This window comes from Balaenoptera ricei, chromosome 15 (genome assembly GCF_028023285.1).
Source record: "Balaenoptera ricei isolate mBalRic1 chromosome 15, mBalRic1.hap2, whole genome shotgun sequence".
Taxonomy (NCBI): domain Eukaryota; kingdom Metazoa; phylum Chordata; class Mammalia; order Artiodactyla; family Balaenopteridae; genus Balaenoptera; species Balaenoptera ricei.
Window position 1 is genome coordinate 73,909,013 of NC_082653.1, and position 20,278 is coordinate 73,929,290.

Consider the following 20,278-nt stretch of genomic DNA (forward strand, 5'->3'; position numbering starts at 1 on the left):
ACTGATTTCCTAAGAGGCCCTCCTGTCTCATGCCTCTTCCACAGTTGGCCAACCCTTCTGAAATACACTCCCCTCCAGTCAGTTGCCTTCAAGACTCAGATCAAGTGTCACCTCTTTGGTGAAGCCTTCCTGGAAATCCACATGCTTCCAAACTGGGTAAGATACCTTGTGACCGATGGGTACCTTCTCCTCTCACAGCAATGTCTTGCTGTTTACATATTTTTCTTCTCCACTGACCCCAGGGCTGGAGCCTTGTGACTTGTGTTTTCTCCCTCTGCTAACAGAGCACTTGCATAATCAGACTCAAATTAGACTTGTTGAATAAATGATAAACAAATGAGCAAATACCCACTCTGTACCCCCACCTAGGGTCCAGCTGCTTGAATCCTGGGCCCAGAGGTTTCCAGGTCCAAAAAGGAGGGTTCCTACCAGAGTTTCTCTTAGGGCCCTGACCCCACCTTGGCAGCTACCCTTTCCCCTCCCCAGGTTAACTGAAGTTTCAAGGTCAAGGGGAAACTTTTGCCAGTACAATGAGGGAACCTGGAGAGGTAGGGCAGGGCAGGAGATTTGCATCCACCCAAGCCTAGGGTGGGGAGACAAAGAGAAGCAAGTCATGTCATCTCTGGACGCAGAGTGTGTGGGCTGCCTGGCCCCTTTCTCTTCTTATTTTAGTTGCATTCTCCGCCCTCCACCTCTGAGTCATGCTGACAACTTCCCTCCCTACCTCCAGCCTCCTGTGCCCCTCTCTGTTTACTTGCTTTCTTGGCACCTTGGTCCAGCTGTTTCCCTGGTGGCTCAGACGCTCCGATGTCCATGTCTGACCTTCCAGTCATGACCAGGACCAGGATTTTCCTCCTCCTGTTGATGGGTAAGCTGAGAGTCACGACGAAGGGGGAGGAGGGGATGGGGGTCCAGGTAGGGAGAGAGATGAGAATGCATGCTTTGGACTCAGACATTAGGGGAGGGATCCGGAGTTATACCGGGTTTGGGATCTGGAGTTTGTGGAGGTTGAGAGGATACTGAACCAATTTTAGGGAAGTTCAAGAGATGCTGGAAGAGAGGCCAGTTGCCTGGACAATCCAAAAGTTTTTCAAGTAGGCAGAACGAGTCAATCTTATACTCTGTCCACTGCATCCATTTGGCCCCAAGTTTTCCTGGATTCTTCCTCACAGGAGCCCTGGGGGAGGGGTGGGGAAGGAGCGCCTTTAGAGCTTGGGCGTTGCTCTGTGGAAATGAAGAACTGAAACTTGCTAGCAGACCAGTGGGTGAACAGCTATCTCTGGACCATCTGAAGGAGAGAAGCAGGGCTGAGCCTGAGGGTCCAGAAGACCAGGAGATGCTGGGGCATTGCGCCTGGAGGGGACAGTGGGGGAGGGGGCTGGGGGCCAGGGAGATGGAGCAGAAGAGAGACCCTTCACCAAAGTGTGTCTCCTCACCCTCCTCCCCAGCCCTGGCTTCCTCTTTCTGCTTCAACTTGGACATAGACCAGCCAACAACCTTCCATGTGAACAGCGCTGGGTTTGGATACAGCGTGGTCCAGTATGCCAACTGGTGAGGACTGTGTGGTGTCTGGCCTTTGGCTCTCATCTACTCCTCCCCTGTCCCTCCCCACATCCCTCTCTTTATTCACAAACTCTCCTCTGTCTGCCATGGCAATTCCCGCCAAGGCTATGAAGAGTTGGACTGAAAGAAGGGCCATCTTGCCATCTCGAGGACCCCAGCTAACTTTATTTATTTCTTAAGCAATTACGAAGTGCCAGGCACCCTTTTGTGGGCACTGATTGCGTCCTCACAACAACCTTATGATGTAGGAATCCATCACTCAACAAATGTTTATTGAGCATCTATTACTAAATGTCTCAGGAGCCAGGCATACACCAGAGCATAAAAGAGACAAAAATCTCTCCCATGAGGAATTTAAATTGTTATTAACCTCCACTTTACAGATGAGGAAATTGAGTCTCAGAGAGGGGAAACAAACTGGTCAAGTGGCAGTCTGGCTCTGGCAGCCACACTCTTAGTTGCCGTGTTCTTTTCTCCCCCCAGGGTGGTGGTTGGAGCCCCCCAGGAGATAAAGGCTGCCAATCAAACGGGCGGCCTCTACCAGTGCGACTACAGCATGGGCAAGTGTGAACCCATCCTCCTGCCGGGTGAGTCACTGCCCCCGGTTGAGACCCAGGTCCAGGCTCCTGTGCTCTGGGGGCCTGTGGAGAGCACAGGAGACCCACTTCCTGGCTTCAGCTCGGTCTGCAGACCCTTACCCTCAGACAGGCTCCCTGACCCACTCAGAGTCTCCCCTCCCAACGCACCCCTGCACCCCCTTAACTCCATCAAGACCTGAGAGCCCCCTTCACCTGTCAGACCCCCTAATCTCCCAGAGGTGAGGTGCTCCCTGCCTCCTCTGTCCTGAGGGTGACCATGCACACATCTGTACCTTCAGTGCCTCCAGAGGCTGTGAACATGTCCCTGGGCCTGTCCATGGTGGCCACCACCAGCCCCTTTCGGCTGCTGGTGAGTTGCCCTGGGTCACGGGAGCATCCTGAGGGAAAGAGTGGGGACCTGGGGCTGCTGGTGCTGGGGGTCTCGTGAAGGGTGAAGGTGCTGGGATGGGAGGGTGGGACAGAAGCAGGGGCAACCCCTCCCACCAGGCCCCTCTGTCCACAGGCCTGTGGCCCCACCGTGCACCGTGCATGCAGGGAGAACATGCACTTGACCGGGTTTTGCTTCCTGCTGGCCTCCCCGTCCTGGCAGGCCCAGAGGATCCCGGCTGTCCTGCAGGGTGAGTGTTTGGGGCCACTGAGTCCTTTGAGGTACCTACACACATCTGACTCGGGTTTGCAGTGGAGCCAGAGACACCCCAAAGTGGATAAAAAAGAGGGATGCAGAAAAAAAATTTACTGGATGGTATTGTGGTTCCAAACATGGGCTGGAGGGGTCATCGCCTGCTTTTACACCTGCCCCATCACTGTCCCACCACAGGACCTGTCCTAGGACCTTTCCCTCTCTGAGCTTCAGTTTCTTCATCTGCCTGTGGGATAATATCACACCCAACACTGAGAGTAACGTACAATGATCCTCGGCCAGGGTTTAGCACAGTGCCTGGCATGTGGTGAGGGCTCAATTAATGCCAGCTGCAAGAATTTTTAGAGTGAAGGGCATTTATTTTCACACAATGCACCCTGCAGCACAGCCAATTAGTTCATGCAGCAGGCTGGGAAATGGTGTTGTGGGTGCAGGCAGTCTGAGTAGTGTGTATGCATGTGTGTGGATGAGTATATGTGCATGTGTGTATGTACGTGTAAGTGTATGAGTGTGTGATGTATGTATACATGTATATGTGTGTGTTGTGTTATGTATGTGTGTGTGTAGTGTATGTGTATATGTGTATGTGTGTATATGTATGTGTGTGTGTGTGTGTGTGTGCATGTTGAGGCACAGGGCCCAGCTTCCTTGGTGCTGACAGGGAAGGGGGATGAAGAGGTGGAACAGTGAGCTTTTCAGACCCCCCCTGGGGCAGGCCGAGGCCCCTCCCTGGTTTCACATTCACACTCAAGCCGTTGGGGAGACTGACGTCTGGGGCCCTGAATGGGGTGCCCCTCCCAGCACCTCCTAGGTTCTAGATTCATCCACAGGTGCCTGGGTTACCATCAGGACACCCCTCTGTCTGATGGGAAGCCTTGGGGGCAGAAGGGGGCAGCTGGGAGCTAGATAGGAATCTCCCTGAGCAGGCCAAGCCAGGAGAGCTTCCGCTTCTGCGGACATATTCTTCGCTTACTCTGAGGAGAGTGGGGTCCAGATTGCAGCTGAGGACAGGACAGGACCAGTGTGCCGCTGTTGCCAGGGATGACATTAAAAATATTTAACAAAAGTACAGTTTGGCGCTGACCAGCTGGGGGTATACCCGGGCCAGGGGCTGGAGCAAGGTTCTTTTAGTGCTGGATGGTGGGCATGTTGGGGGAGAAGGTGCGGTAGGGTCAGGGGGCGGGGCACGGACAGCCGAGGAAGAAGGAGGGGCCCCCAGCCTCTCACCATCTGGATTGGAGGAATTGTTACTTTTTTATCAACCAGGTGTGAGCAGCTGAATCACAGATGTGTCCTCTTTAGAGACTTCAGGAGACCAAAGGGCCCTGCTCTAGGCAGGAATTAGGGCAGCCCCTGGGAGGGTGGGTTCTCGTGGCCAGGAGGCCTGGGCTTTGGGAGTGTCCCTCGGGGGACTGGTGCCACCTCCTTCTCCAGAGTGCCCGAGGCAGGAGCAGGACATTGCCTTCCTGATCGATGGTTCAGGCAGCATCTCCGCCACCAATTTTGCCAAAATGCTGAACTTCGTGAAGGCTATGATGAGGCAGTTCCAGCGTCCCAGCTCCCAGGTGTGTCTCCGGGGAGGGAAGGAAAGGGCGCAGCCGCCCCCTCGCCCTCCCCTCCCCGGGGGAAGCTTGTGGGAGGAACCCCAGGGTTCTGGTGCCTTGGCCCGGCCCCCAGCCCTGTGTGGTTCTCCCAGTTCTCCCTGGTGCAGTTCTCCCACAAGTTCCAGGTGCACTTCACTTTCAAAGCCTTCGCAGCCAGCTCAAACCCACTAAACCTGCTGAACTCCGTACAGAAGCTGAGTGGGTACACGCACACGGCCACAGCCATCAGGAGGGTCACGTGAGTCCTGACTCCTCCCAGGTCTTCCCCCAGAGCATCTGGGTCTTCCTTTGGGCCGCATCTGTCTCCAAGAGGAAGGGAGAGATGGGTACTGGAGTTCAGCCTGTGGTCTCCCCACCAAGCCGGGGGCCTCCGTGTGGGACGGGGGCATCACAGAGGAAGCGGCATCTCTGTGTTCTCACAAAGGCATCAGAGGCTAAGCAGCAGCTCTGTTCATTGACCTCTGGACCCTCATCTTCTCTGACAGAGAACAGCTGTTCAGTGCCTTATATGGGGCCCGAAAAGATGCCTCCAAAATCCTCATCGTCATCACTGACGGGCAGAAACAACGTGACCCTCTGGATTACAAGGATGTCATTCCCAGTGCTGAGGCTGCTGGCATCATCCGCTATGCAATTGGGGTAGGATGTGGGGATGCCCTCCCACTGCTTCCTCCCCTCTCGTCCTCTTAAGCCACCTTCGCTTTCAAGGACAGAAACCCCAGCTCTCTCAGCTTCTACTTCAGGATGAAAACTCTGGGTTCCAGCCTGGGGTATCCTCATCCTTTCCCTAAGCTCCTTGCTGAGGCTGTCTGGGCCTCATTTTTCTTGCCTGTACACTGGGTGTAATAATATTAACCTTGCAGGGTTATTGGAGGATCCCAGCATCCAGCAGGCATATTATAGTTATGATTATTTTCACTGAATTGTTCTTTGCTGGGAACAGGTGGGATTGGCTTTTCAAAATATACATTCCTGGCAAGAATTAAAGGACATCGCATCGAAGCCCTCCCATGAACATATATTTAAAGTGGAGAACTTTGATGCTTTGAGAGACATTCAAAACCAACTGAAAGAGAAGATCTTTGCCATTGAGGGTAAGTCAGAGATGGAACTACTCACTTCAGAAGCCCTCAGCCATAAATGTTTTTCCTTCTAGAACCTGGACCCCTATGTCATGGGCCAGTCTCTCCCTTTGGATATTAGTCTCCAACATGTGATCCTCTTAAAGCTGAGATCCTTCTTGAACCTGGCAAAGCCTATCTTTCCCCATGGATCCTAGGTGTCATGCCTTTCCCCAGGTACGCAGACCATAAGCAGCAGTTCCTTCGAACTGGAGATGTCCCAGGAGGGCTTCAGTGCTGTGTTCATGCCTGTGAGTGGGGCCCCTTTCAGGCCACTGATGTAGGGTGAAGCAGAGATGGGAGGAGGGAAGGCAAGAGTGGGTATCAGGCGAGTGGGCGGAACCATCGGCAGGCATTGTTTTGGAATAGGCTGTCTTCTTCTTCTTCCCACCTGCTCTGGAATCCTTTCCTCCCAGGATGGACCAGTTCTGGGGGCTGTGGGGAGCTTCAGCTGGTCTGGAGGTGCCTTCCTGTACCCCCCAAATAGGAGCCCCACCTTCATCAACATGTCTCAGGAGCACGCGGACATGAGGGACTCTTACCTGGGTGAGGCAAGGCTGTGGTCGGAGGGCCGGGCGGGAGACGGGCTGCCTGGGAAGGGCAGGGGCCCGGGGGTGGGGAGTGGAAGCCTCTGTGCTGAGGCCCGGTCCCTTCAGGTTACTCCACAGAGCTGGCCGTTTGGAAGGGGGTACACAGCCTGGTCCTGGGGGCCCCCCGCCATCAGCACACCGGGAAGGTTGTCATCTTCACCCAGGTGTCCGGGCAATGGAGACCGAAGGCTGAAGTCACAGGGACCCAGGTTGGGTGTGGAGGAGGGTCTCCAGGGCAGAGAGGGAGAGGAAGGGGGTGTGGGGCCCAGCAGGGAGGGGCCGGTATCTGGGGAGAGGTGGGACCTGGCCCAGAGCGGGTGCAGGGGTAGGCAGGATGACTCCACGCTCTGCCCTCCAGATCGGCTCCTACTTTGGGGCCTCCCTCAGCTCCGTGGACGTGGACAGAGATGGCAGCTCCGACCTGGTCCTCATCGGGGCCCCCCATTACTATGAGCAGAGTCGGGGGGGCCAGGTGTCCGTGTGCCCCTTGCCTCAAGCGGTGAGTGGCTGATGAGACCCGGGCTGGGTGGGGTCTGGGTGTGGAGGGGTCGCCTGGGGTGAGCCCTGACACTGTTTTTGTTCTGCAGAGGGCTAAGTGGCAGTGTGGTGCTGTCCTGCGAGGGGAGCAAGGCCACCTCTGGGCCCGCTTTGGGGCAGCTCTGACGGTGCTGGGGGATGTGAACGGGGACAGGCTGACGGACGTGGCCATCGGGGCCCCGGGAGAGCAGGAGAACCGGGGTGCTGTCTACCTGTTTCACGGAACCTCGGGACTGGGCATCAGCCCCGCCCACAGCCAGGTGAGGCCCGGTCACTGTCGCAGTTGCCACAGCAACCTCCTCCAGGCTTTTCCCTGTCTTTGACACTGCTGCCTGGAAAATCCTTTTTTCCCTTATCTTATCTCTTTTGTCCAGCACTGAGCACCTAGTAGACAGCAAGCAAAATCTGTGGACTTTGAGGAATGGAAACATTGATACATTCCCTGCTTTGCATGGTGACTTGATACTTGAGTGGGTTCTCCACCCAAGACTTTTAGTTCCCCAGCAGTTGTACACTGTACATAGGCCAGGCATTAGCAAACGCATTTTAGAGATGAAATCTGGGGCCTGGAGAAGATAAGTGCCTTGACTTGTCCAAGGTTTATAGTGGATCGAGAATGATGATGAGGGAGGTTCCAACCTCCTGACTCTAACCCAATGCTCCGTCTCTTGGAGCCTTCCTTTGCCAGTCAGTTTAGTTCTGGTGGCCTCAGTCTGCCTGTCCACTCACCCCTTCCTCTCCTTGGATGCCATGACTTTACTCTCTCCTGCCATCAGTAATCCTGCCAAATGCCCATAGGCAGGAGCCTTTCACCCAAGGGGGCAGGGTTCCCTGAGAAGGGAGGGCTACTTCCCCTGGCAAAAGTTAAGGAAGCCCCAATTAAAAAATAAGGAAAGGATCTGAAAAGACTTTTCTTCAAAGATGATATACAAAGGACGAATACGCACATGAAAAGATGTTCAACATCATTAGTTACCAGTCATCAGGAAATCAAAACCACTTCACATCCACTAGGATGGCTAGAATCAGACAGACAGATGACAAGTGTTGGTGAGGGTGTGGAATACCTGGCACTCTCATCCACTGCTGGTGGGAATGTAAAATGATGCAGCTACTTTGGAAAACAACTCCTCAAAAGGTTAAGCACAGAGTTACTCTATGACCTGGCAGATCCACCCAAGAGAATTAAAAACATGACCACACCAAAAAGGTTATACGTGATTGTTTATATTAGCATTATTTATAATAACCAAAAGGTGGAAATAACCCAAATGCCCATCAACTGATGGAACAGATAAATAAAATGTGGTATACCCATACAATGGAATATTATTCAGCCATGAAAGGAACGAAACACTGACACATGCTACAACATGGATGAACCTTGAAAACATTATGCTAAGTGAAAGAAGCCAGACCCAAAGGACCACATATTGTATGATTCTATTTACATGAAATGTCCAGAATAGGTAAATCCATAAAGACAGAAATAGATTAGTGGTTGTCAGGGGCTGGGGTGTAGAGGAAAATGAGGGACGTGGGGATGACATGGTGGTGAGATCAGTTCTCCTGTGCACAAGGCTGTCTGGCTGTGTTTGTACTATTTCTACCCCCTCTTCCTTGGTAATTGGTAAATTTCTCTTTCATTTTATTATTACTACTCTCAATGTCTGCCAGTCCCATCAATGCCCAGAGATTTAAAGGGCATATTCTTAAAGGGACTGGTCGTTACAGGAGCCATGGAAATAAAAGGGGAGGGACCCACAGGGCAGGTGGTCCAGGAGCGTAGAATCTGCATATGGGTGCAGCCCCTCCCCATCCCGACCTGGTCCCACCTTGCCTTCTGAAGAGACGGGGTGGCTACGGAGAGCAAAAAGGGGTCTTGGGCATGAGGTCAGAGAGTCTGATTTCAAGTCTGGAATTGGCCTCTTAAAGGCCCTATGGCCTTGGCACCATCTGCAATGTGGTGGGTAGGGCTGGAGCCCTGATACTCATAATAGTAAGTTACTGACTAGTGACCATACGTCAGGTGTGGTTCTAAGAACTCCATGAATTAATTCATTTAATTCTCTGAGGTGTTATTATCCCAGCTGAGGGATAAGGAAACTGAGGCACAGAAAGACTGACTCCTGGCCTAAGGTCCCATGGCTCATAAGTGAAGGAGCCAAAATCAGAACCCAAGACTAACTAGCTGAGTGAGTGAAAAAAACTCAGGTCACCAGGCCAGTCTTTCCATCTCCACTTCTTCATTTATGTCCTAGAAATCTTCCCTTGTCTCTAGTCACCATTTTCCCATGCCCACCTCTCTCTTTAGGCACTTCTTGGAGATGTCTTTTTACTGCTCACCCCTTCGTTCTGTCTCCCATACCCCCAGCTCCCTGCTCCTCTCGTTCTTCTGTTCAACTTGTTTCCATCACCCCCCAACCTGAATTGCCTCTCCCTCTCTGGCCAGCGGATCACAGGTGCCCAGTTCTCCCCCAGCCTCCAGTATTTTGGGCAGTCGCTGAGCGGGGGTCAGGATCTCACCATGGATGGACTGGTGGACTTGGCTGTGGGGGCCTGGGGGCACGCGCTGCTGCTCAGGTGAGAACAGCCTTCCCCAGACACTCCCCGGGTGGTCCTGGGTCTGCCTAGGACACCAGCCTCCCTACCTGCCCTCCCAGGTTGTCCTCCCAGGACCAAGGGCCTGTCCTCAGCTCAGTGTTCTGCCCGCAGGACCAGACCTGTGCTTAGGGTGTGGGCAAACATCCGCATCACACCTCCAGAGATCACCAGGTCTGTGTATGAGTGCCACCAGCAGCTGGCCTTTGCCCAGTCTCTGGGTGAGGCCATTGTCTGCCTTCGTGTTTCTCAAAGTCCCAAGAACCGGCTGGGTGAGTTATTTCCCCTCTGACTCAGGATGCCCTGACCCTGGGAGTCTCCAAGCCCGGGACTCCTGTCTCCTACCTTGCCCCTTACCCAGCTGGGAAGTTCCTCACTCTCTCAGCCTTTTCTATCCCCCGCTTTCCCTTACAGCTAACCTCCAAAGCGTTGTGACCTTTGACCTAACCCTTGACCCTGGCCGCCTGAGTCCTCGTGCTGTCTTCGAGGAGACAAGGACTCGGAATCTGACTCGTGTTCGAGACCTGGGGCTGACACAGCACTGCGAGCCTGTGAGGTTGCTCCTGCCGGTGAGGGGGCCTCAGAGTCCTGGGAATAGAGGCAATTCTGAGGCTGGCAGGGGGCTGGGCAGGGAAAGAACGGGTGTGTTCTGGTCCTCGCTCCGCCCCAGCGTGGCACACAGAATGCAAGAGGTACTTGAGGTACTGGACACATGTTGGTGGAGTGAGTGAGGGAATGGATGGATGAGGTTGGCTGCATCTGCCAGAGGCTACACGGCTGGATTTCAGGAAAAAGGGTACGGCTGCTTCAGAGAGCCATGGGGCAGTGGGGATGGGATTCTTTTATCCAACTCCTCCTCTGAGACAGGCCCTGTCCTTGTCACCAGGGACCCCGCAGTGGACAAAACAATCATGCCCAGGGGGAGCTCTGGGGGAAGATCAAAAGTGATCAGATTCCTAAATAATAGATGTCAGGTAGTGATGAAGGCTATGAAGAGAGATAAAGCCGGGGAGAGAATGGAGAGGGGGTCGGGGGGGGGTCACCGGGAGCAGTTTGGGGAGACCCTGAGTAGAGTGAGTGAGCCTGTGGGAGGCTGCGGGAAGGATGTTCAAGACCAAGGACAACCACAGCAGAGGTTCTGCACGCAGGATCCTATGGATGAGCATTTATGGGGGGTGGGTAGGTACCACTGTTACTCCATTTTACGGATGAGGAGACTGGACCCAGCTAGTGGCTGCGACAGTGCGTTTCTCAGCCAACTGCTCCCTCCAATGTCCATTCTCCAGGCCTGTGTGGAGGACTCGGTGACCCCCATCATCTTGCGTCTCAACTTCTCCCTAGTGGGCAAGCCTGTCTCTGGCTTTGGAAACCTCCAGCCTATGCTGGCAGTGGATGCCCAGAGATACTTCATGACCTCTGTGAGTCCTGGTGCTGGGCTCTTCCAGAGAGGGTGGAGGGTGTGGACTCCAGATCTTGGGGAAAACCCTGCTTTCCCTTCGCTCTCAGCTCCCCTTTGAGAAGAACTGTGGTGCCGATCACGTCTGCCAGGACGACCTTGGCATATCCTTTGGGGTCTCCGGGTGAGCGTTCAGCCCCTGAGACCTCCCCTGGTCCCCCAGCCCCCTTCCTGGAACCTGGAACTCCTGCCCCTGGCTCTCCCTAACATCTCTACCCAGTGCTCTGGACCCAGACATCCTGTCCCCATCTCTCCCCCGCTTTCCTACTCTGTGTTTCATCCCCACACCATTTCCAGCCTCAGTCACAGAATCACCTCCTCCCCTCTACCCCAACACCCAGCTTGAAGACCCTGATTGTGGGGAGTAACCTGGAGCTGAACTTGGAAGTGAGAGTGTGGAATGATGGCGAGGACTCCTATGGAACCACAATCACCTTCTTCTACCCGCCGGGGCTATCTTATCGACGTGTGGCAGGGGGCCAGGTATTGTCCTCTCTGGGGAAGGAAAGGCTGATGGCGGGGGATCAGCAGAGACTCCTGTGTTGGGTTCAAGGCTCAGGCAGGGCTTCCATTGTTTAGCAGCCTCTTGTAAGCCAAGAGGGCTGGGCTGATCGTGGTTGGGTGGATGTGGTTGTGTTGGCTGGGGCATGCATTGGCTCATTCTGTGTTCAACTCTGGGCTTGGCATTTTAAGAACGACCGTCAGGAATGAGTTCCCAGGAGGCTGCTAATGTGAAGAGAGCAAGGACCCTGCCTTACATTTCTTTGTATTCCACATCGTATCAATATTCCTCTTTTAAAGGAAAACATATCTCGGCCTTCAAATACTTTATTTTATTTTTTTAGCATCTTTATTGGAGTATAATTGCTTTACAATGGGTGTTAGTTTCTGCTTTATAACAAAGTGAATCAGTTATACATATACATATATCCCCATATCTCCTCCCTCTTGAGTCTCCCTCCCACCGTCCCTGTCCCACCCCTCTAGGTGGTCACAAAGCACCGAGCTGATCTCCCTGTGCTATGCAGCTGCTTCCCACTAGCTATCTATTTTAAAATTGGTAATATATATATAAGTCCATGCCACTCTCTCACTTCATCCCAGCTTACCCTTCCCCCTCTCTGTGTCCTCAAGTCCATTCTCTACATCTGCGTCTTTATTCCTGTCCTGCCTCTAGGTTCTTCATAACCACTTTTTGTTTTTATAGATTCCATATATATGTGTTAGCACACAGTATTTGTTTTTCTCTTTCTGACTTACTTCACTCTGTATGACAGACTCTAGGTCCATCCACCTCACTGCAAATAACTCAATTTTGTTTCTTTTTATGGCTGAGTAATATTCCATTGTATATATGTGCCACATCTTCTTTATCCATTCATCTGTCGATGGACACTTAGGTTGCTTCCATGTCCTGGCTATTGTAAATAGAGCTGCAATGAACATTGTGGTACATGACTCTTTTTGAATTATGATTTTCTCAGGGTATATGCCCAGTAGTGGGATTGGTAGGTCGTATGGTAGTTCTATTTTTAGTTTCTTAAGGAATCTCCATACTGTTCTCCATAGTGGCAACAGCCCACCAACAGTGCAAGAGGGTTCCCTTTTCTCCACACCCTCTCCAGCATTTATTGTTTGTAGATTTTTTGATGATTTGGCCTTCAAATACTTTAAAACACTGTTCTGGGGAATTCCCTGGTGGTCCAGTGGTTAGGATTCGGTGCTCTCCCTGCTGTGGCCCGGGTTCAATCCTTGGTTGGGAAACTAAGATCCCTCAAGCTGTGCAGCGTGGAAAATATAAAATAAAATAAAAGAAAATAAAAAAGTAAGTAAAATAAAATACTGCTCTGTAGAAGAAGGAGTGGATTTATTGGTTACTCTAGATCAGAGCTTGGCATACTTTATCTATAAAGGGCTAGATAGTAAATATTTCAGCTTTGTGGGCCACAGAGTGTCTTCACATCTTCTCAACTCTGCTGATGTAAGGTGAAAGCAGCCATTGACAATATGTGTATGAATGAGCATGTCAACCATTGACAATATGTGTATGAATTTACTGTGTGCCAATAAAACTTTATTTATAAAAGTTGGTGCTGGGCTGTCATATGGCAATCCCTCTTCTAGAGGACAGAACTAGGACCACAGGGAGTCAAAGAGAAACAGATTTTTAACAAAAGTTTTATTATGAAAAATTATGTTAAACATTTACAAAAGAAAAGAGTAGTTCAACAAACCTCCCCCAAAATTACCGCCCAGATTCAACAATGATCAACATTTTACCACATTTATGTCACCTGTTTGTTTTTTCTTTTCCCTTTGCTCAAATATTTTAAAACCAATCCCAGACATCCTGTCATCACACACCTTCCTATTTCACTGTTATGGACAGTAGGGACATCTTACATGACCCCATAGCCATTATCACACCCAATGAAATGAATGATTCCTTGGTATTTAGACCATAATCAAACTTCCTTAATTGTCTCAAAAATATTTTTTAACTGGTTTATTTGAACCAACATCTAAACTAGGTCTGCACATTATGTTTGGTTGGTCTCCCATGTCTCTCTTAAGCTAGTCTTCCCAATGGGAGCATATTTTGATCAATGCATGAAGAAATACACTAGGAATGGCAAACTCCAGCTGTGTGAGAGGTGAACACCCTATCACTGGAGGTACTTCTAGACACATCAACCAGATGCCATGTGTGGACCTTTGTTGGATATTGCGTTTAAAAGTGAACTGTAATGTAACCTTTTTGGAGACCATCTAGGAAGACAGAACATGACCTGGATATTAGCTGATCTTAGGGATCAGCTTTTGTTGAGTATGATTTGTTGAGTCTTGTCTTATGTTAAAAAAATACCCTTGTCTGTTGGTGATACACACTGAAGTCTTTCAAGATGAAAGTATGTGATGTTAGGAATGTGCTTTAAATTAATCAGGAAAAAAAAAAAAGAGTGGAGAACAGCTGAATAAGAGTAGAAAAATGTTGGTAATTTAAGCTGCGTGATGCGGACATGGAGTAGATTTACCTAGTCTCTCTACTTTTGAGTATATTTGAAATTTTCATAGTACAACCTTTTAAAAAGAACCATAAATAAAGAGGAAGAAAAGCAATTATACTCCAATAAAGATATTTTTTTAAAAAGGAAGAAATGTTAATAAATCTTGGATTTCTACATTAGGAAGAAGTTTGACCAGACAGTGTTTAAAGATTTTTTTTTTTTTTTAATGGGGCAGAAGGAAAGAAGCTTTTTATTTATTTATTTATTTTTGGCTGTGTTGAGTCTTCGTTTCTGTGCGAGGGCTTTCTCTAGTTGTGGCAAGCGGGGGCCACTCTTCATCGTGGTGCGCGGGCCTCTCACTGTTGTGGCCTCTCTTGTTGCGGAGCACAGGCTCCAGACGCGCAGGCTCAGTAATTGTGGCTCACGGGCCTAGTTGCTCTGTGGCATGTGGGATCTTCCCAGACCAGGGCTCGAACCCGTGTCCCCTGCATTAGCAGGCAGATTCTCAACCACTGCGCCACCAGGGAAGCCCCTAAAGATTTTTTTTTTTAAGAAACATAACCTTAAGGTAGATTCCAGGAAACTGTCAGTACTTTATGGAGTCTCATTGGAACACTAACAAATGCTCACCGGCCTTGGTTCATCTGTGCTTCCTTAAAACCAGCTGCAGTCACGTTCCCTGCGCCTGACCTGTGACAGTGCCCCCACCAGGAGCCAGGGCACCCTCAGCACCCGCTGTAGCATCAACCACCTAATCTTCCGTGAGGGCGCCCAGGTGAGCCTTGCTTCTGCCCCCCCCCTACTCCCCTGCCCCCCCGCCCCGTCCTACTCCTCGGTGACCTCCCCCCACCCCATGCCTACCTCTTCCTCAGATCACCTTCACGGCAACCTTTGACGTCTCCCCCACGGCCATGCTGGGAGACCGGCTGCTTCTCGCAGCCAATGTGAGCAGGTGAGCTGGGCCAGGCCCAGGGCAGTGCTCCCTCCCGCTCAGCCTCCTCCTCTGGGGAACTTGCCAGCTGGGATCCTCCTCTTTTTCCAGTGAGAATAACACCCCCAAGACGAGCAAGACCACCTTCCGGCTGGAGCTCCCGGTGAAGTACGCTGTCTACACCGTGATCAGCAGGTGCCACACCACGACCTCAAAGGGCTCCTCCTCCGTCACTCTGTGGGGCTCGGGGAATTCTCACTCTCTGCAGCAGCTGAACATCTGTGATATTTAAGTTTTATCACCACCCTCTCAATCGGTAGATGACACTGCTAGCAGCACTTACTAATCAATCATCGAGTGCTTATTGTGGGTTATTGATGATAATAGTAATTGTGATATTATTATCATTACATCCTACATTTAACAGAGGCTACAGTTCTCAGAAGCCTTTCTTAAAAGCCTCAAGATTGTCCCGGGTTCCCTAAGACATATGACATGTGACCCTGTTTTCAAGGTTCTTACAGCCTTATTGGGGAGCAAGGTCATCCTGATTCAGGGAAGAATCTCATCAGGGGCCTCCCTGTGGTTCTGTATCCTGAGGCTACCTGAGTTTTCAAGGGGGCGAGGGGACGCTAGGGTCTCCTGTCAGGGGAGGCTTCAGCTAAACATTGAAGTGTCCACGGCATTGGGCTTAAGCCTTGGCATCTGGGCAGGACGATTCCTCATCACAAGGAACGGATTTACACTCTGCAGGGCTTTTAGAACCACCCCTCCTCCTTTTCCCAGTCTCCTTTGGGAAGGACAGGGGGAAATGACCTGCTGGCTGCAGAGACTGGGGATCAGGGAAAAGCTGGATGAAAGGGAAAGGGCTTAAATGCTGCCCAAGGAGGGGTACACACGGTGTTTGACACTAAGGAGTCAAGCCAAGGGCTTGAGCAGATACCTTCCTTCAACAAATACCTTCCTAGCATCTGCTATGTTCCAGGCACAGTGCTGCGGTTACTTTCCATAAATTCATTTGTCATTCAACAAAGATTTATTGAGCCCCTATTATGTGTAATCAACACCAGACATAAGCCCCTGCCTTTGTGAGATCCACACACTCGTGGTGTGAAACAGGCCCACATGGCTTAGCCTGGGTACCTTGCCCTGCTAGTTCTGCCCACGGGCCTCCTTGGATTACCTCCTTCTGCCCAGGGTTTCACACTCTCTTTCACACCTGCACACTGGGGGCTCTCAGCAGCCCAGGCAGGTGCCAGCTCGGAGCTTGCTTGCTGGTGTGAGCACTGGGGTTATCACGCCTGCTTGCAGGGGACCCACAAGCAGGACATGCCATGCCTAGGTGTGTGTGACTCTACACTTGTATTCTGCAGTTGTGACTCTGTGGGTTGGGGCACTCTGAGGGGCCCCCAGGACAAGGCTGGGGTGTTTGAGCCCCTCACAGAGGAGGGATGAGACTTTGGAGTCGGAGTGGGGGTTAGAATTTGAATGGTACACGTAAAGGGCAGGTATGCAAAGAGTAGAGTGGGGCAGGGGCGTGGGGCAGAAGTGAGAGCAGCCACCCAGCGAGGGGCCAGGCTGGCCACTGGGTCTCCAGAGGGGCCTAGGCAGCCTCAAGGTGTTGTTACACTGAGACCCAGGGAAGAGTCTGTGTTGGGTCCACCCTCACCTCCAAACCTCAGGCCTAGAAAAGCTGAGGAGGGAATTCCCCGACGGTCCAGTGGTTAGGACACTGCACTTTCATTGTCGAGGGTGCGGGCTCAATCCCTGGTTGGGGAAATAAGATTCCCACAAGCAAAAAAAAAAAGAAAGAAAGAAAGAAAGAAAGAAAGAAAGAAAGAAAGAAAGAAAGAAAAGCTGAGGAAACAGGAGAGAAGGGCCCCAGGGAAGGCCTCTGGGAGACCAGAAGGGGCAGGTCCAGTAGACATTTGTCAACAGCATCTGCCTGAGTCTCCCTAAACCTTTGTTGTGTCCTACCTGCCCATCCGGCTCCCTCCGTGTCCATGAAGGCCTGGAAGGAAAACCGAGGCGCAGAGAGGACACCCCGCTCCCCCCGGGTCAGAGCTCTCAGTCCCCTTCGCCGCACCCCCGGCCCAGCCGCCTTGGCGGTCTCCTCTGTGGGCAGCCTCTGCGAGAACCTTGCAGCCAGCTTGAAGCCCAGCCCTGCTCCCTAAACCCTCCCATTACCCCAAGTCAGCCACAGACCTCGTTCCAGACCCCCCCAGGGGCCTCTGGCGACCTGTCCTGTCATGCTCCCAGCCAGAGCCTCCTCAGGAGACCCTAACGGAACTCCCCATCCGCCCGTGCCTCCTCTCCCCTCAGCCATGAACAATCCACAAAGTACCTCAACTTCTCGGCCTCGGAGGAGAAGGAAAGCAGCGGGGCTCAGCACAGATACCAGGCACGTGGCGGTGACTCAGGAGCGTGGGCTGGGGCAGGGGCCCAGGAGCCAGAGATTCGGGAGGGATGTGGGGCTCGGCATGACCTTTGCCCTCACTGTCCCCCGTGCAGGTGAACAACCTGGGGCAGAGGGACCTGCCTGTCAGCATTGACTTCTCAGTGCCCGTGGAGCTGAACCGGTTGGCCGTGTGGAAGGATATGGATGTCCTCCACCCTCAGGTACCCAAAGACTGTATGGCTCCTCCACTAATGCCCTCTCCCTGGACCCCTTGGTCCTCATGGATCCCTGATAACCCCATCACATGCTTTCTCCCTGTGCCTTTTCCTAGAACCCATCCATTCAGTGCTCTTCAGAGAGAACAGTGCCCACAGAGTCCGACTTCCTGACCCACTTTCAGAAGAAGCCTGTCCTGGTGAGAGGGCCCTGGGCTGTCCCCCACTGGAAGCCACACTTCAGAGGAATTTAATTCAGGAATGCATGTTACATTAGATGGATGTCTGCTGAACAGCCTGCTTGAGCTCAGATGTGGCTGCTCCCCTCAAATCAGACAGTTGAATGCTGTCTTCTACCTTCAAACCCGCCTTTCTCTGGCCTGATGCCACTTCTCTTCCCCAGGACTGCTCCATTGCTGACTGCCTGAGGTTCCGCTGTGACATCCGCTCCTTCGGCGTCCAGGAGGAACTTGACTTCATCCTGAAAGGCAATCTCAGCTTCGGCTGGGTCAGCCAGGTGTGTCCCCTCCCAGACTCAGGTGGGGCCTGATGTGTCTGTGCCCACCTAAAGCCAGGGCGTTTCTCTAACCCCAAGCCCTCCCCAGAGCTATTTCCCAGCCTTCCCCCTTCTCTTTTGCAGACACTGCAGAAGAAGGTGTTGGTTGTGAGTGTAGCTGAGATCACGTTCAACAGATCCGTGTATTCCCAGCTTCCAGGACAGGAGGCATTTCTGAGAGCCCAGGTAGTGACCGTGTGGTAGGCAGTGACCAGGCTGGTCAGAGAGCTCCTGATGCTAAATCTGTGATGCTGAGTGGGGGGCTTGCAAGCCTGGAGAGAGGAAGGATGGAGGTCCCTGGGCAGGACAATTGTCCCTTAGCCCATGAATCCTTCTGTATCTCACCTCTTGGAGCAGAGCCAGATGAAGAAGGGGAGAGAGTTAAAGGGGACTTGGGAGGAGTCTGGGGTAGCAAGAGTCCTGATACTTTCTGATGGGGTCATCTCCACTCCAGATGGAGCTGGTGCTGGAGAAGTATGAGGTCTATAACCCAACCCCCATTATTGTGGGCAGCTCTGTGGGAGGACTGCTGCTGCTGGCTCTCATCACAGCCATACTGTACAAGGTGAGTGTTTTCATCCCACTCCTGACACCACCAGCATTTGGTCCCACACCTTCTACAGTGTAAGAAAGACTCACCATGGAGTCAGGCACACATTCTTCCTAAGTCACTGCATGTGAGAGATCCCTTCCCACCTGTGACATAACCAGTCCCCAGTTGACCCCATGTCCTTCTATCTGATTCTCAAGCCTCCTCTAATCTGTCTCCATTTCTTTTTCACTCTTCTCCACCTCTTTACATGTTTCCCTTAAACACAAATTAGAACATGAGAGCACAGCCTTGGATTTGATGTTGACACCACCACTGATTCTTTCCTTGACAATTGGCATGTGCTTGGTCCATGCTCGGTCTCAGTTTCTCATTCTGAAGGTGGTTCTACCCAGCTCACAGAACTGTGGCAAAGTCTAAATGACACAATTTATATAAAGTTCCTAGTGCAGTGCTGGAACATAGTGGGGTTCCAGAAATGGTGATTGCTCCCCCTCCCCATCATCTCTTTTCCTCTCTTCCACTGGAATTCCTGATTTTCTTCTCCTTCCTCCCCAACAGGTCGGCTTCTTCAAACGTCAGTACAAGGAAATGATGGAGGGAGCAAATGGACAGACTGCTCCAGAAAATGGGACAGGAGACCCCCAAGTTGCCCAATAAGAAACTACCTCCTGCTCTCCTTTGGACCTGCTCTCCCCTGAGAGGTTCCCTGGCCTTCTTACTTTCACCCAAGTCAGGCCTGATGGGGAAAAACATTCCATCTGAGGGAGGCTGGCATCAGGCTGCTTTCTCTCTTTGGGAGAATGCAGTGTGTTTGCACAAAGCACCTAGCCTGGGAAGGGCCATTGGTCTTGTCAAGGCTCCACCTGGAAATCCCAGGACAGGATCCCTGACATGTCTCTCCTGAGGACTTGACTTGGAATTTCTACCTAGAAATAGATGGACAATGGCCTCAGGCTCCAGTCTCCCTTCATCCACTAACTACCGATGGTCTTCCTAAAATACAGTTCTGAACCAGGCTCTAATCCTCATCCATCTTCAGTGGCTTCCCTTTACTTGCAGTGTAACTTCTGAACTCTTCAGCTTGTGAACCAATACACAGATGTTTCTTACAAACCCTGGGATGTATTGAATGGAACATTGTCTGCATATGGTTAGTGATTGGAGAGCACTTTGAAGTCCTCTATCAGAGACGTGCTGCCCCCAATAAGGTCATTCTTATTATTATGCCACCCATCTCAGCATAACGCTCAAAGTGGTGCCTGGTACTGACCTGGGAGTCAACACACAGCAGGCAATTCCCTGCCCTGGAGAGATCCCACTGCTGCCACAACCAACGTGCCTGGGCCACGTGGATGTTTTAGTTAGAAAAGCAGAAGGGGAGGCAGTTAACCATGTGACTTGAGGTGACATGGTCAACTGTATCCCCTTCTGTCCCAAAACTATCTCCCCCATCCATCATAGGGTCCAAAACCCTTTAGGATTTGGAAGCTTTGGGAACTCAGAAGGACCAATTATGATGAAATTGCCTCAAGCCGGGCTCCATTTAGACTTTATGAGGATTGGGCTTTAGAGTATTATTTCTCAAAAGGTGCTCCATGAACCTCTGGCGGTCTCCAATGGTCTCCTAAGTGCTATGTTTTAGAGGGGAAAAAAAAGCAAGAAACAGTTTTAAACCCACGCATCTCACACATTTGAACCTGGTGACTTTCACAGAAATCCTGCTATATTCTTAATAATTGTGCTCCTAAAGCTTGTCCCTGGACTCCAAGGACTGCAGGGGGCTCTTGTCTAACATGCAGGCGATGGGTGCTATTTTTACATAATTTTCCTTCATGTTTTATTGCTTCCCTTCATTATATTTGCATTTTTTCAGGATTGCTATCTAATTGTATTATATCTCCAAATC

The 20,278-nt window shown here is 51.5% G+C and overlaps 1 protein-coding gene across 2 annotated transcripts; it reads left to right on the top strand.

Annotated features, from left to right (window-relative positions):
- The first annotated feature begins 807 nt into the window (after positions 1-807).
- ITGAX (integrin subunit alpha X) lies at positions 808-19,456 on the top strand. Of its 2 annotated transcripts, none has more exons than XM_059898859.1 (30): positions 808-868; positions 1,449-1,551; positions 2,047-2,150; positions 2,441-2,511; positions 2,665-2,779; positions 4,237-4,367; positions 4,499-4,644; positions 4,892-5,045; positions 5,350-5,500; positions 5,705-5,778; positions 5,944-6,073; positions 6,184-6,326; positions 6,476-6,616; positions 6,705-6,914; positions 9,107-9,237; positions 9,370-9,527; positions 9,670-9,824; positions 10,542-10,673; positions 10,762-10,835; positions 11,053-11,192; positions 14,376-14,494; positions 14,592-14,671; positions 14,762-14,845; positions 16,973-17,051; positions 17,162-17,269; positions 17,380-17,463; positions 17,667-17,780; positions 17,904-18,005; positions 18,274-18,384; positions 18,931-19,456. In XM_059898859.1, exons 1-30 carry the CDS (start codon positions 808-810, stop codon positions 19,027-19,029), a joined length of 3,504 nt encoding a protein of 1,167 aa, XP_059754842.1. In that variant the 3' UTR covers positions 19,030-19,456. The 2 variants fall into 2 exon arrangements, with proteins under 2 accessions (XP_059754842.1, XP_059754843.1); XM_059898860.1 differs by having other exon boundaries at positions 832-868; positions 11,053-11,194; positions 14,384-14,494.
- The last annotated feature ends 822 nt before the right edge of the window (positions 19,457-20,278 follow it).